Source organism: Monopterus albus, unplaced genomic scaffold (assembly GCF_001952655.1).
Source record: "Monopterus albus unplaced genomic scaffold, M_albus_1.0 scaffold195.1, whole genome shotgun sequence".
Lineage (NCBI taxonomy): Eukaryota > Metazoa > Chordata > Actinopteri > Synbranchiformes > Synbranchidae > Monopterus > Monopterus albus.
In genome coordinates, this window is record NW_018128075.1 from 43,548 (window position 1) to 60,769 (window position 17,222).

Genomic DNA, 17,222 nt, shown 5'->3' on the forward strand with positions numbered 1-17,222 from the left:
TGCCTCCTGGGCGCCTTCCTAGGGAGGTGTTCCGGGCATGTCCCACCGGGAGGAGGCCCTGGGGAAGACCCAGGACACGCTGGAGGGACTATGTCTCTCGGCTGGCCTGGGAACGCCTTGGCATTCCCCCGGAGGAGCTGGAGGAAGTGTTTGGAGAGAGGGAGGTCTGGGCATCTTTGCTTAGACTGCTGCCCCCGCGACCTGGCCCCGGATAAGCGGAGGAAAATGGATGGATGGATTTATTCTGCCAGATTTGGGGTTTTCTGTCACTGCACTTTGTAAATATGCACTCAAAGGACTGAATGTATGAAGTAATGGAAACACCAACAAAATACTCTATGAAAGTCATGTACCCACAAAGGAGGGGCAGTGTCACCGTTTGCCTTCATAATGGCTTGTTCTTTGGATTTTGATGTTCATGATTCAGTGTCTTTATCATCTTTGCTGTTGTCTAGTATAGTTGTTCATTTATCTCCATTGTCTGCTTCAACTGCTGAGCCTGGTTTCTCTGTGCTAATACAGTTCATCTGTCTCCAAAGAAAAATCCTTTAACATCTGATGTCCCATTATATGAATTTTATTGTTACCTTCCACAAGCATGTAGAGCTAACCTTTGTAACCTGTTTGCATTTCAGCTGAAGTGGTGTGCCTGGATCGCAGTCTACTGCTCTTTTATTAGCTTTGCAAACTCCAGAAGCTCAGAGGACACCAAGCAGATGATGAGCAGTTTCATGTGAGTATACAAAACCATGTTCATGCATACAGGATTTACTATGTGTGGCCTCCTTGTGTAGCATTTTATCCTAATATATGCCGAACTCAAATATCTCTATCTTGTAACATCAGTGCACTGCACAGCACATCATGCTACTATTTAACAACAGTATTGGCCAGAGAGAGTCGTACCATCGAGACCTGGGGAAAATCAGAAGTCGGTGAGTCCAGAAAGCTGGACTTCAGAGGTCTTTTAATGTTGTGGTGTATGGACTTTCAATTGAATATTATCCTGAAGATGAGATTATAGCACTTATAGCACATCATCCTATATTTCCATCTATCTATCTGTCTACACACACACACACACACATGAGCCAGCTGTGTGACCCCTGGGTGGGGCACATTTCCATTTGCTTATAACAGAGCCTGCAGTAGAGGACTTGTCCAGGCCTCACACACAGATTTGCAATGAAGGAAAACCTTCTGGTCCATTGTCTAGATGAGGCTGTACTGGAGACAACCTTGAGGCCCTCATAGTTTAGTAACACAAAATGTTTGGCTCAGCAAATAATGTCCTACAGTGACCTCAATGCACTAACCTCATGGTTGTAGAAGGTGGTTCAAGGGCAGTTTGAGTTCATTTGCCACTAGCCAAGAGATGATGTAAGTGTCCCTGTGTTGTAAACAAAGGTGAGTGCCTAAACGGGATGAAAGCGCTATCAGGCAGTGTTACTGAGATTAGCACATGAACCTGCCTTCAGTCATGTTGGATGAGTTAAACCCGTCAGGGTTTCATATCCCTCCACTCCACAAACAATGCTACTCAAGGACTGAAACAAATGCAAACAAGAAAGAAAAATTGCAGCATCGCTAAACTCTTTGTCCGTATCCCAATACTGGTTACATAGGTGTCAGTCCTGTATCATGAACTTTGGAATTTTGTCTTTGAAGACAAAAAATTTTAATAAACATGGGATAATAATCTTTATGTTCCACTCGAATAAGATTCTGAACAGGAAATTCATTCAAATAAGGCAGCAAGATGGTCAAGGACTATTTGACTGTGACTTTCAAACTACAGTATAACAGTACACTTTACATGCTGGCTTTTTCTTCGTTTCCCTGTGCTGTCTGCAGGCTGTCCATCTCAGCAGTTGTGATGTCCTACCTCCAGAACCCACAGCCAATGTCGCCACCATGGTAACCACGGGCCAATCACAAAAGAGCACAGAAATGAATTGTGGGTGACGAGACAGCTGATTGGGCACCCCACGTCCGTCAGTGAGGAAAAACAGAGACTGAAAGAAAGATGATATGATAAGAGAGAGAGAACGTGGACAGTAGGATACTGAGATCACATTGCCTTTGATCGTGTCCTCATATTGTTCTCTTTTTAGTCTGAGTCTTTACTGTTTGGCTGTTCTAAATAAAATTGTCTGGTTTTTAAATGAACTGCTTGTAAAGGTCATGTTCACATCACGGCGTTACAATATGTATTCTAGAACTTGAAAATATTGTTCATGCCATTATCCCAATAGTAACTGGGAATATTGCATCTTTATGAACGCTGCAATTTATCCATCGTGTTGAAAAACAGGAAGTCGCTCATCTGATTTCTGTTAAATTTACATCATTTCAGCAAGAAAATGTCCTCGGTGTCAGTACTGGCTTCCAGGGAGTCATGGTAAATGTTCTTATACTTGTATAGTGCTTTTCTATGCATTGCAGCACACTCATAGTGCTTTCACACTACTTGGCCATTCACCCATTCGCACTCACAAACACTCACACACCGGTGTTGAGTGTCTTGCTCAAGGACACTTCGACATGTTGACTGTACAAACCGGGAATCGAACTGCTAATCCTCCGGTTAGGAAACGACCCACTCCACCTCCAATGAGTCATGGGGACAGGAATTAGTAAGACAATTAAAACCTGTCAGACATTCATTCAGTGTATTGATCAAGTATTTGAGATAACTGTGCCCTAAATTAGGCTAATTTGGTACATTTATTAAACCCCCACACATTCAGCTCTACTTGTACTTTATAGATAAATACTGGCTCTACCAATCTCTATTTATGTAACATTTTAAAACATGTACCGTTAATTAAGATGAAATGAAGAATTGCAATAAAAGAATAGAGAGAAAATAAAGCTGAAGGCTGGATAACTAGTCACTTAGTGCCTTAATTACACTCATTATCAACAAGAATATGCTGTCTGACAGCATGAATGTGAAACTCATAACCAACTTTACTAATTAATACCTTTAAATTAAGGTGTTTGTTTCAGCCAGTCTCACCTGTTGTGATTATGCAGAAGTGCTTATGTGTTTAAATATGCTCTTTCAGACACAATAACAGTGATGTGGTGATGTTTCCCTCATCTTCTTTGTCCAGTTGCTGTTACATCGGTTAATCAGCCACACACACACGCAATGGGACAGTATATCATACACCTCTCTCACCTGGCACTGTTATTTCTTACAAAGCATGCAGACATACACCATTAATTACTTGTGCGTGTGTGTGCAGGTGACAGAAAAGAAGCTGGCAGTCAGCTGGATGTGAGACTGATTTAGTGGCACCATCACTCTCCAGGTCCAGCTTTGCTGTGTCCATAAGGAGCAGGCACTCGAGCTGTTTGGCTTGTAGCCAAGTCTGTTTTTTCTTCTGATTTTGTCCCGACTGAAACTGCTAACTGACCCTTTTCTTGGAGTACTTAAACAACTCCCTTTATTCTACTACTGTGTGTGTGTGCGTATGTGTTTTACCAGTTGTCTGTCTCATTCATAATGGTGTATTTGTTTGCAGATTGCCATCAGAGGAGAGGCTGTTGGATTTGTCTGAGTCAGCAGTTATCGTCAGCATTGATCAGTGGGCTGTGTAATTTGGATATTAAAAACTATCACAGATTGCTGAATGTAGATCTTAAGTTCCGCAGGTCACAGGCTGGAGGCGATTTTAATTAAAACTAATCTTCATGTTCTGCTTTGCTGGATCTGTCCAATGAGAACAGACTGCTGGGAAACAGGCCTCTGTTTCAGTCTGTAACACCAGAGGGCACAATGGCATCACAGCTCAGTGAGTCTCTAATGAATTGTCAGGAAATAACTTGAATGGACAGTTTATAGATGAAAATATCAGCGCTCTATTAGAGGGGTGTTCTCGCTTAAATACTTTATTAATGGGGTAGAAAGACATCTTTGACTAAATGGCACTAAAGGTCCAATTGGCAGGTGGTCTAACTTTTACAGAGACTTTCCTGAAACCAGGTGGTAACAGGTTTGACCCCACATGACCCTTCATCAGGTCCATCATGTGAGCTCATCAGGCCAGGTTGCTCCTCTCCTGTTTCCAATCAAAACAGTATGTTTTTGTTCCTTCAGGAAGGGAAACAACCGGTCCGAGATGTCCATTACTGTGTTATGTGAGTTCCTCAGAAGACCTGGATGTTCCTTTTGGGAGTTGATCTCTCATGTCATCTTAGAAACCCAGCTGTCACATACATGTCTTTTAAGTGAGGGTGTGTTTAAGTAGGTCATTTTCAGCAACAAGGAGCAGCACATAAATTTCACTGACAAGACAGCTCGTGGGTTACAGTATACGTTGGCTGATAAAACCTCTACATCATGGATTTCTTACAAAAAATGGGATAAGTTTGGATTGGTGTACCATCTCTTAGTTATAGCCCTAGCCTGCTGGGGGGCTCTCATCGTGCTCTGAGCTCCTCTCCTCTCTCTCCATGGATCTATATGTCACCATTACATTTCATTGTGTCTCCTCTCTCCCGTAGTGTGTCCTCTCTCTCTCCCTGTACCTTTCTACAGGTTGCCCTGGAGCTCTATGCTTCTGATGAGCAGTCACCAGCCACATCGACCTGATCAGTGATTGATTGTTGTGTCTTGTTGCTTTTCTTCTTTTGTCTCTCCTCTATCCACTCACCCCAACCGGTCAAGGCAGAAGGCCACCCACCAAGAGCCGGGGTCTGTCGGAGGTTTCTTCTTTTAAAGGGAGTTTTACTTCCCCACTGTCGCCAAGTGCTTGCTCAAGGGGGATTTGTTGGGTTTTTCCTCTATAATAGAAATAATAATAACAATAGTAAGGTCTAGACCTTAGTTTGTAAAGTGTCCTGAGACGATTTTTGTTGTGATTTGGCGCTATACAAATAAAACTGAACTGAGTTGAATAGATAGTCAAGAGGTAGGGACAACTGAAGTGGAAATGATGAAAGGTCATTATATGAACTCATGAAAACCATGAGAGCCAGTTGGTGATTGCCACCTAGAAATCAAACTCGGATACATTTCTCTGTATTTCTCTGTCTAAAACATAAAACCGCTATAGCTAAACATTATTAGAACCCATAAAGCTCGTCCAAGCTTTAAGATGCCACACAATGAAACATTTACTTGATACTGGAGGAAGAAACCAGGCATTGGGTCCTACATAAAACAAATAACCTGTCGACCTATGTCAAATTGCCCTGAAAGGTATAAGAAAAGCCAATTTGATTCATTTAGGAGGCGACTGATGACACTTGTTTGCTACTTTTCAAGCAGAGATTCCAGACATTCTCTGATCCCAGCTTACTAATTGTGAGTATTTGCTGCTTTGGGTAAATTTAGATATTTATTTAACATTTTGGCTTGTTAGTCACACAAAACAGACAATTTCATGGGCTGACCTTGGGTTTTAGGGCATTCTGGTGAGCATAACCAATCAGTTACTGGATTAATAAACTAGCAGATGAATTGACAAAGGAAAGAACTGTTACAGCCAGACACAAGTAATATTAACTTTCATGGAACTTCTGATGTAAGTGCCCATGGTTGTTTTCAGTTTAATCTCATAGCTTTGTTTTTCTTTATCCTAATTTACAAGATGTTTTGGCAATACATGTAGTAAAGAACTGAACCGGAATCTGATGTCAAAGGGAGAGGGGGAGGGGGGGAGGGGGGAGTCCCGAGTCCAGAAAAGCGGATGAGGATCCGTCAGCGCACAGACAGAAACGACCGTTTGAGATCAACACGGCACTAAACCAAAATGCCTTTATTGTTTCCCACCTCCTCAATTAGCGGCTCAGTCTCGTCGACGCCACATATTACCAGACTTCAGCTGACAGCACACTGCCATTCACTGCCCGGCATCACTTTTCTCAGGATGTTCTGGGTATGAACATGGAGTTTTCCTCCTCTCCGGTGCTGGATACCTTACCGTTTCGTCTCCGCTCGTCCAGTCCTCCCAGTACCGCTGACTGGTTTCCAGCCGCCTTCGCCCAACGGGTAAGCCACCGGAGACCGGGTGGGCAGGTCTGGGATCCTCGGAGCCCGCAGGCTCAGCAGGCGTTGGAGAGCAGAGCACCTGACAGACAGGTAAGGACGCATGGACCGGGGGCAGCTAAGCACTGGGGATACTGTTATTATTCTTCACTAATTTAGCAGATTTTCTTCTTCTTCTGGCGATAAACGAAGCAAAGACTGACACAAAGTATTAGGTTACTTGTGAATATCAAGTGGTTTTCAACCTAATAATCCTAATCCGAGATATGTGGATGTTTAGATTAGGCCAACTGCGCAGTGAAACGCCTGGTGTGGTCACAATGAAAAGAACTACTGACTGCACACAGTATTCATTAACCTAAAATATTCAGTGGGTGGTTCTTTTGTTATTAGATAGTCACCAAACCAGGAATTAAGTCTTCTTGACTTCGACTTTTGCTTCCTCTTCAATTCATTTGCCCAAAAATATGCATCACAAATAACTGATTTGTTCAATCAGCAACACCTCAAAGCTGGATCCAAAACAGTCATGGCAGACAATAAAAAAAAAAAGTCACAAAATTACAAATCAGGATTGTATGTAACCATGTGATCCTTCATATACATCTTATGCTTAAGCATAAATGTGATGACTGTGTGAGTACATCTGCTGATATTAGACAGGAAAAGACAGAAATCAAGAAATAATCAATCCCTCAGTATATCTGATGCTTTTCCAAGATTACACTTTTGGCATTTAGAATTTGTCATTGCGTTTTCTAACGCGTTGAACGCTGCCAAAATCTAAGCATCTCTTCAAATGCAATCTCGGTTAGAAGGATCTTCATCACCATTACTTTTGATGCACCCAGTGAGCCAAAAATGATTTGTAACGAAAGATTTGATTTGTTGCCATTTTCACCCAAATTTGCAGTGAAAGACTTTCAAAGGTGTTTAATTCAAATTAATTTGATATTCCAAAGCCATAGTGTCTGAGATTTCACACCCTGACATTTTACAATGCTCAGACACGACTGAAACACAGAACACTGACCATGACGGGCCCTGGGGCAGCTCCATCTCAATGTAATAACAACTCGGTTTGCCTTTACTCACTCTCTTTTGATAAAGGGCCCACAGAGGGACAGTGGTTTATTTAGTGTAGTCTGCTGTGACTCAGACTGTCGGGCTCCTTACTGATTTCATGTTTCATGGATCAAGGAAAATGAATCTTATACTATATGATAAGTAAATATATGACATGCAGAAGCTGAGGATACCTCCAGTTAGAAGGGCTCTGCACTTGGGAAGTAAAAACTCATACACTCTGTACCAAAAATGTCATCACAATTAAGACAATAAAATGAAAGACAACGCTAGAAGACAGTGGGTCCTAAATCTGAATCTAAATCACATTTCAGGAAGAATTTTCATTATAACAAAATTAATTCATCATAGAAAGAGAGCTCACCCTCAGCTAAAACAGCTTAAAACAGTTGTAATTGTTTTTTGGTCATTTGGGGGCAGCGGAATAACCTGATAACCTAACACTGATTTCACCTAATTTGATATGGTGAGCCTGTTAGCAAACACTTTTCTGTTTACACATCCAACGCACATGAAGCAGACATGGTTGGAGTCATGTTTCTGTCCACCTGATGAATGTTAAGCCCATCATTCACTCTCCTTTTAGCTCTGTGTTGATCCCTAATTACTCCTGAGGCAAATATCCGGCGCCTTGCTTGCCAAATAGTCTCCCGTGTTCACCAGTTAGACGCTTGCTTCCTGTCTGTGGTTTGGTGCTTGGCAGGTAGCCATCTTAACTGAAAACAGCTGGCTGCTGCATCTGGAAAACCATGAAAGTGAGCCAAGAGAGTAAAGAGGCAGGCTGGAAAACAAAGAAACAAAAGATGGTAAAAAGCTTTGTAGAGCTGAGGGGAACTACAGTCAGGTGATCGTTCTCTCACCATTCATATTAAGCATAGCCATTGGACTGATTGTTAATATAAAACTAAAATTCAAGTTATCATTTTCAAATAAAACATGTTTATATAAAATACGGTTAATATAAGCATATGTCAGCATGAAGCAAATATTTGCTTTACACCAGAGTTAACGGCCTTAACAATACGTTGACATAAGGAAGAACAGAAAGTAAACACAGACTCAGTGTGTTTAAAGATATGGCCTCATTCTGCTTAACCAAAATTACCTCATGCCATCCCATAACACTTTCAGATAAGACATTGCATAAGGTTTGTCTTCCCTTAGCCACAGTGGGCTGATAAAGGGGCGCGTTCGAACATCCTTAGATGTTTTATGGCTGCTGTAGATCTGAAAAACACTGGGTACTGATTAGAAGAATCCCAGCTCTAGTGGTTTTGGACATAAAGTGCTAAAAACAAAAGTAAAGTGAAAAATACTAATAATTCCCTTTCCTTGTAGACTTGCTGGTATTGCATCCTAATTAAAGTGTCTCTGCTGGAAGAACAGTAAGTTGGGGTCCAGTTGAACCGATGCTTTAACTTTGAGACCTTTACCATTTCGGCCCGTGTTAGCCCAAACCCGAAATCAATGTTGATCTTTTGCATCTTTGTAAAAGATTACCAACCCAAACTGTAGCCTAATTTTCTAAGGTTCAGAGTCAGTCCCCTCCTCTCAGCACCAGATTTTGGATAGTAAAGTATAATGTTTTAAAGTTTCTTCTTATTCTTCTGTAATAAGATTTTTGATTTTTACAGCCAAAACACACACACATGTTCCACTGGTAACTAATTGGAGAGGACTGAACAACCGGCGGGGGAGTTTACACAGTTTACACAGAGAAACTGAAAATTTGGTCAAAAATATTTACACATTTGCCCTGAAAAATAAATCTCGCTAAATAATTAGAAAACCAAACTTCCACACATCTGACAGCTTCAGGAAAACATTTTTGTCAAAACAGACATATCATGCCTTCCCCCTCAAACATGGTGGAACCAGGAAGTATAAATATGCATGAACTTCAAGTTGTGCCCTTTTGCCTGTGGACCAGAAAGCTGGTGCGTAGCAAGATGTCAGCATACCTGAAAAGGTGTGCCAAGTGTGATCTGATGTGTCAAATGAGGCTTTTTGAAGCAATATCAATTATTTGTTGTCAAAAATGACTTTGTATTTGACACCGTCAGCATGGGGACGTATTGGCCAAATCCTTGATATTTTATTTGCATGGGTGAAGTAAATCTGAGAACACAATGAATCAGTTAGGCAGAAAACAAGTGGTCCTCAAAGCTTTTATTATTATTTCCTTCAGTAAAGCTTGTATTATGAAAACTGATAGAGCTGATTACTTTGAAATAGACTCCAAAACTCTGTTTTTAAATACTCTGGCAGAATGGGAAGTTGTTTTTGCTGTGGTGAGGCGAGACACAGAAACATCTGAACATAATACTTTTGCACTGTGCTGATTAGTCTGCTTCAGGGTCAATTGTGTTGCTAGTTTTTTGTATGGACAAAACACCCACAGACTTTGAATTGCAACCCACGTTAGTTTTCTATCTGGCATGTCTTTTAGACAAATACTGCACCTTTTACTCCACAACATTGATTTGACAGCTGAAACTCAAGCCAGTACATAAACCAGCATCTCTCTATCTGTCTTTCTATCTGTCTGTCTGTCTATTCTGCAAATTGAATACTTTTATTTGTGATACTTCAAGTATATTTTACAGCTGTACTTGACTCCATCCAGACAGAGACAGACAATCATTCGTGCTCAAAGTTACATCTATGGGCAGTTTAGAGTTGCCATTTAACCTAACCTGGAAAAACATGCAAACGTCAGTGGGCAGGTTCAAATCCAGAACCTTGCTGCTGTGAAAAGACGGTGCTAACACTGGTTTTTACCTACAGCAGTTTTACTGATGGAGTATTTTCACACTGATGTTGCTACTTTTACTGAAGTGCAGGATTGGACTACTTCTTCCACCACTGCATTTGATAATTTTATCTTTATACATTTACTGCCCTGTGACTGGTTGAGTTTTCCTCAGTTACTTCTGGCTCTCTGTGATCCAGGTCTTCCCACTCAACGAGTGTGACGTAAATCCTCTATGGTTGTCAGGGGTGTAGCGAGCTCGGCAGAGTAATCAACATCCTTTGTTCTGACTTTTATGCAGTAGTTGGGCTGAAAGCGGGAGTGAGTCGGTGAGTCATGGTACTACTGGGTGAAACCCAGAGTAAAAACCTCCAGGGTGAACCACATCAGGCTGAGTACAGCGCTGATGCAGACCACAGCTGAATGCTTCTGTTTGCATTTAGCATTTTTAAAAAGAGGCACCTTAACTTCACATCTGTTTTTTACGTCTCTGTGTCCATCATTAACTTTATAGGTATAAGTTCTAGTAATGCCTCTGTGTCCTCTGCCACCCCATAAATTTTTCCACCTCTCTGAATAATGGCTCTCAGTGTGTTGCCAGCTGATTTTATTCATGTTCAGAGCTAGCGTTGTGACTCACCCAGACAGTTTAATTACATTTTCCTAAGCCAAATCTCTTGATCTCCATTTGGTAATTGGGAACAAGTTCTGTTTTTCTTTTTCTTTTTTAGCAGCATGGTGGTGTGGTGATCATCTTGCAACTTCTCATGAAAAAACGGGGACGTCATAGGATTTAGCCTCCAAATTAGAAGAAGGATAAAACTTCTTTTCTGAGCGCTTCCTGCTTGATAATGACATACAGTACTGCTTCTTATATTTTTATGGTGGGCAGTTTAATGGTCCAAGAGAAACACTCAGACACTTCATTTAACTGAGTACGTTTACTTCTCAGTGTTCTCATATATTTTATTGCACACAAGTTAATATAACCTATGACTCTGCTGAGGCTCATACAGATGTAAAGTTTAATATTTATACAGTCTCTGATATAAACAGGGTGGAGAAAATACTAGAAACATCTCTCAGTATGCATGATACATGTCACGTGTACTAAAGCCTCCGTGGTGACCATAAGGTTGCATGACCACCTTGCTTACAAAATTAATATTATAAACTTTACCAAGGTAGGATTTATTGCATAAATGTATGAAATGTGAAGTTTTTTTTAAGTCAGAGAAAACCCACACAGTCTTTCTTCATGCTGTCACCCTCCACGGGAGCATGAGGTTTTATTTAAGCCACAACAAAGATTTTGTAGAGAAAATATCTTGGTCGATTTAAAAAAAATAAAATAAAATAATGAGATATAATTTCTGAATTTCAGCATTCAAACACTAGCTGCACATAGCTTTTAGTTGTCAGTTTTAGTAGCTTTAGAGTAGTCTCGTTGCTGACGTGGGAGGCGAAATGTGTGGCTTTTTAGCATTCACCCACTAACTGATGGATGCAGCTGCGACATGAGAGGTCAGAGTGTTTGGGGCGTTGACATGCAGAAAGAGGTCAGCAGCACTCAGTCTGAACACCAGGAGACCAGGAGCTGTGTCTGGCTGAGCAAGTGGCTGTCTGGTCAGTTTATTTCTCATCTGGGTGTCAGAGTTGGTGAATGCTGTATACACCATGTCAGCCATAACATTATGACCACCTGCCTAATACTGAACACATAGGAGCCAGTGTGGCAGTTTGGTCAGTCCTCGTGTCGCTCTGCAGCTCGCTGTGCATCTTCTGTTTGCTTCCATAGTTCTACTCTCAGGAAAAGCACAAATGTGTCGAGCATTCAGTGAAAAACTTATTTAAAAGGAGTGAAAACTGGTTGTGAGGAGAAGTTAGAGAGAATTTTTAGACACATTCACCAGCCTCCCCCCTCTAGGTGTGATATCACCACTATAGCCGTCCAAGGTTTCTCTTTATAGAGACCGATGTACAGAATTTCTCAGTTTCACCCATTTTAGCAAAGGTTCACTGTTTGTCCTTCCTTAGACACTGTTGGTAGGTACTAACCACTGCAGACCAGGAACAACCAACAAGACCTGCAGTGTGAGATGCTCTGACCCAGTCGTCAGCCGTCACAGTTTGGCCTTTGTCAAAGTCACTCAGATACTTATGCTGCCTGTTTTTCCTGCTTTCAACACATCAACTTTGAGGACTGAATGTTCACTTGCTGCCTAATATACCCCACACACTGACAGGTGCCATTGTAATGAGATAATCAGTGTTATTCACATCATCTGTCGGTGGTCATAATGTTATGGCTGATGGGTGTTCATACTGTGATATCCGCAGAGATACTGTGGTGGATGAATAGATGGACAGACAGATTATTTCTGACTCTCACCTGGAGACACTGACCAGCGTTGTGCATGACAAAAGAGCGCCGTTCATTGAACACGCTGAACGGTTCAGTTTGCAGCTAAAGAACTGGAACATGTCGTTAACATGCAGGGTGGAGAACATCACGCCTAAGATGCAAAAAATACAGCTACACTAACACCACAGTCATGCTCAATATCTGATGAGCTGAAATTCATGTTGAAAACACATGCAAATTCAGGGCAATGAAGTTTATTCTTAGAGGAGAGAGAAAAGAACAAAAGCATCAGGACACTACAAAAAACAATAGACAGACACCAGGCAGGTTAATGTAGTCGGTGACTGCTCTCCATTTCAGTTCTGCTCTCTGTCCTCAAGTTCAGAGAGATTATTAGCCTTTTTTATGGATGCATCTGATTCTGATTTTGAAGCAGCTTGTTCTTGCTCAGTGAAAATATCTAATGTGCATCAGGTTAGTTACAGTCAGGAGCTTTTTAAAATACCTAAAATAACGCCTACATATAAAACGCGCCAATTTTAATGACAGTGTGCCAAATTCACAATGAATATTTAGTTCCCTAGTTGGTAATTAAGAGAGGAACTGTTATCACACACTTATACATTAATCATGCGTCCAGCTGACTTCTGATATTACATTTACGTCAGAGCCTTTAGTTTCCAATGCGACACCTGTAAAAACATCAGTGGAGACGAACAGCCAGATTCAAGTCATTCAATTAAACATGACTCGCCCTGCATTGGTAATTCAATTCAAAGTAAGTTTTCATAAGATGTTGCCAGTACTTTGCCCTCTGTCCATGGGGATCAGCACATAGGGAGCAAAGGTTTGGGGCATTTAAGAGCAACAAAAGAGAAAAGTGGTGGACAGTAACTGCTGTACTTAGTGAGGTATCTATAGTTTAGCATTTCCCTTTTCTACCATTTCATACATGTACTTTGACTTCACTACGTACATTTTCAAGGCAAATATGCTTTTTACTCCACTACATTTAGTTGATAGCTTTAGTATCATTTCAGAAATAGATGAATAAAACTAAATACCGTGTACAGCTGCAACACTAATGAACACAATAATGTTTACTTGTAAAAGCCGTGAGGCAGGGCTGGTACTTTGTACCGTACAGTATCTCTGCAGCATGCTGAGTTGGACTAGTTAGAGGTGCAGAGACCATGTTGTCTCTTCTGCTGTCAGTCCCCGAAGGGGGAAAGAGAGACACCGTGAATGAAAGTGAGAAAGGATTTTGCTCCATCTGCATGACTCTGCTCTGTCTTTCTCTCTCAGCAATTAGTCCTTCCTCCAGTCATCTGTCGTCCCCTAATCTCTTCCCCTGTTTCTGTGGCTTTTGCTGCCTCTGTACCTTTTGTTTAAAGTGCTCGCTCTGTCGTGCCATTGGGCTACACGCTGGCTTTCTGTTTGCCCCTTACTCTTTTCTCTCCCCCCTCGGTGTCTTCCTCTTTCTCATCTGTTCATCCACTCTCCCTCTTCTTTCTTCGCTATCTGTCCATCTTCCTCTCTGCCTTCCTTCGTCTTCTCCCCCTCTCTTTGAATCCTCTGTGTCCTTGTTAGTTCTGTAGTTCGCCCTTCCTCTGTGTGCATGGCCCTGAGTTTGCATGTTCTGCGCTGCTGATACAACTAACCTGTTATCCAAGCCCTGCAGCGTACACACACCCTCAGTCACCCAACAAAGTCCTTACCGTAGCAGAATGTCTCATCATTGTACCGGCAGTGTGTGCGCATAAATCTGTGTGCGCGTCTGTCTCTGTGAATTAGTTTTCACTTTACACCATGTCAGGGAGAAATAATGCGTAATGCACTCTCAGCAGATAACCGGTGGGGAAAAATGCTGTTTCCAGTATGTCTGCACGCACGCACGCACGCACACACACACACACACACACACACACACACACACACAAACAGGAACATTATTTTTGCAATTACACAGTTAAAATGCCTGATTAGTGTCATTACTCTTTGCAGGGTGTTTCTTCTTTATCCTTCCGTCATCCGCCCCTCTTTTCTTTCCATACTTTTCATTGTTGTTTGCCTTGTGCACCTTTATTGAATGTCTGGTTTATTAATGTTTCCCCTCTCTAGGTGCATTTTTTTTACCTTTCCCACTTTTTTGTTTCTTCTTTTTGAAGGACAAAAACATTAATTTTCTTTTTCAGACAGTACCTCCTGGCTTATACTAATTTCTAAGATAAAAAGTTAATAGAGCACAAAGCACAATGCTACAAAAAACTTCACCAGCAGTTTTACTGAGAACACCTGAGTATCTCCGAGCACTTACTTTCCAGTGTTTTCAGGTGCAGTGCGTCTCAAACGAACCCGCCACAGCTAAATGTATAGGCACCTGCTCAAAAATGTAACATGTTTGGAGATCACAAGAACCGGGATTGGTCAGCCTGGTCTGTGTTTGTGTTCTCTCCAAGTTTCAAAGTCCGGTGGAGATTGTTCAGAGTGAATAAAACATGAGCAAGAAGAACGAAAGGCCCTGCAATCGTCTCCTTTTCAATAAGACATAACTCGCAAAGACATCCCCACGTGCAAACCTTCTACTCGCCACGACAGCCACTCCAGTGAATGAAAGAGCACAGCAATAATTTAACAGTCAGTCATACACCCAAACACCCCTGCAGTGGATTTATATAACAAAGTAAATGGCGGAATGTAAACACAGTTACTGTGGGGAATACTGTGTAATTAAAGCATGGCCTAATAAATCTGCCTAATGCTTTGGTGGTGAAACCACTGGATGAAATCTGAGACTCACAAATCAAAACCCGGCCCCTCAGGTATCTACAGTGGGACTGTGCTAGCCCTTTGATTCCAGCTTTATTTCTGTACCTCTGGTAAATGAACATAGCTGCAGATTCTTGATGAATTTGCTAATATGTCGTAAGCTAATATCTAACATGCAGTTTCTGTACTGCAAGTTTTGCAGTAGGGGTGTTTTCAGTGACCTGAGGAAGATACTGATTTTCATCTGAATGCCACTTGTTTATAGTGTGTGTGTGTGTTTGTGTGTGTCCTCAAGTGCATTTTGTTATAGATAATTTTTATGATCAGTACCAAAGGACTGAAGGAACTGTGATTCCATCGTTTCCTCTTTTGCTCACCTACACATCCTTTTTCACCCAAACTCAGTCAATCGCAGCTCTCTTATTCTTGTTCTCTTACCCACCTTGTGCTGTCTAAAGCCCTCACTCTATTTATAATCAGTTCCTCTCTTCTCCAGGGTTTTCCTTCCACCTCTGTCTTTTTCCAGCCTGTGGTCCCGTCATCTATCTTACATCCTTTCTTCCTTTTTTACACTCACAAATGTCGTCTCTGAACTGATTCCCTCCTGACTGTCCCTCGTTCTGCATTCAGGACTTTGATCAGTATCTCCCTGATGTTACCTATGTCAGCACAGTCAGTTTATTCGTCATACTGGCTTAAAGCTACAGTATGTAACTTTGTCAAATATTGTCCTTGTAGAAATCTGCTCCAAATGTCTCCTTGTCCTAATGTGGAGAGGAGCTGTTGAAGCCTCCTGTGACCCAGACTCATTGACCAGCAGCAGCGCAGAGATATTAGCTTCTTTAGGTTGTGTGTTTTAATTGAGTAGTTTCAATGGGGAGCAATAGTAAAATATTGAGAGAGGATGTTCATCTTGTGTTCATTAAGGAGCAAAGAAGAGTATAGCGACACCAGGTGGCGTTCTTTTTGTATTTATTGTTTACACATAGAACATATAGTGCTGACATTTAGTAAGAGAATAAATGAAACGCTCCGACTCTACCTTACTAAGCAAAACCTCCATAACATAATAAGTGACATCCAAATATGCTGCCATACAAAAGGATTAAAAATGGACAAGCCCTTCAAAGCTTTCCTAAACTGCACATGTGCAAAGATGAAACCATGAGGTGGCAGAGAGTTCCACATGACTGAGCCTCTGTAAATTAATCCAAACTGTATCTGAGATGTTTGACACATTGGAGCCGTACCAGTATTTCAGCTGGAATAATTATGAAATTGTTGGTTAAATGAGAACAATTCATGAAAATGAAAGGGATGAATCTTGTATACAAATAAAACAATCTGTAACTGGTTGACCTGATAAACGAGGAGGAGAAAAAACAAAGGCTGAGATGAATGAGACCTGGGAACAAAACTGATAATTGTTAATACTCTTACAGTAGGTTACAGTGATATATGTGTGGATAAACCAAGCAATAATGTATAAGTTGGTTATCGTAGGTCAGAGTTTACGTTGGACACCTCTCCTTAGTCACCACTGACTATAACACCAGCAGTTTCCTGACAGACAGCATTATCTTCCAGGTGATCCTAGTGATAAGTAGTATTTTGCCTATTCTCACACCTCCGCACAGCTGACAAGTTGCTGTGAATTGTTGGTTTTTCAGTGCCAACAGAAACTGTCAAACACAAGGGACAGTTGTCACAGATTCTCATGAATCTTTTCAACTCCATCTCAACCCATGGCAGACATATTGTCACTGTAACGCTCAATGTATACATGTCGTGTTTGTCTCTAGATGTCTCAAACCTTTGCTTAGTGTGTGTGTTGAAACCTACTGTGTTAATGCTACACTGTCTCTGAACTCAGTGAAAGCCAAACACAGGAGTTGAATTGTAATTGAAGTCTTTCCATTGTTCCCTTCTTCCTTCATCTCCATGCATCCCTCTTTCTCCCCATTCCTCTTCCTTTTCATCTCTCCCCTTTCTCCCCTTTCCTCCTCCAGCTCCATGCTGTCCCCCCCCTCTCAGGATCGTGGCACGGTGGTGTGGCCCCAGACTTCATCCTGCTCCTCCTCATCTCAGGGCCTCCACCGGCCGCTGCGCTGCCCTCCTCCAATCAGCGGGAGCAGCTTGGGTCCCAACCCTACCTACTATCACGCCATTTATGATGTCCGCGTGGAGCAGTACAGAGACACGCCCTTCATCGGTGGAAGCAGCGGCCATGGGGTTCGCTCCGGCTGTGG

At 41.7% G+C, this 17,222-nt stretch overlaps 1 protein-coding gene across 1 annotated transcript in view; it reads left to right on the forward strand.

Annotated features, from left to right (window-relative positions):
• The window catches only part of wdr83os (WD repeat domain 83 opposite strand), a 5,758-nt gene extending 3,589 nt beyond the window's left edge, over nt 1-2,169 (forward strand). The window contains exons 3-4 of the mRNA XM_020617873.1: nt 636-733; nt 1,855-2,169. Of these exons, the coding sequence (XP_020473529.1) occupies nt 636-733; nt 1,855-1,921 (165 nt within the window). The 3' untranslated portion in view covers nt 1,922-2,169. The remainder of the gene's footprint in view (nt 1-635; nt 734-1,854) is intronic.
• The last annotated feature ends 15,053 nt before the right edge of the window (nt 2,170-17,222 follow it).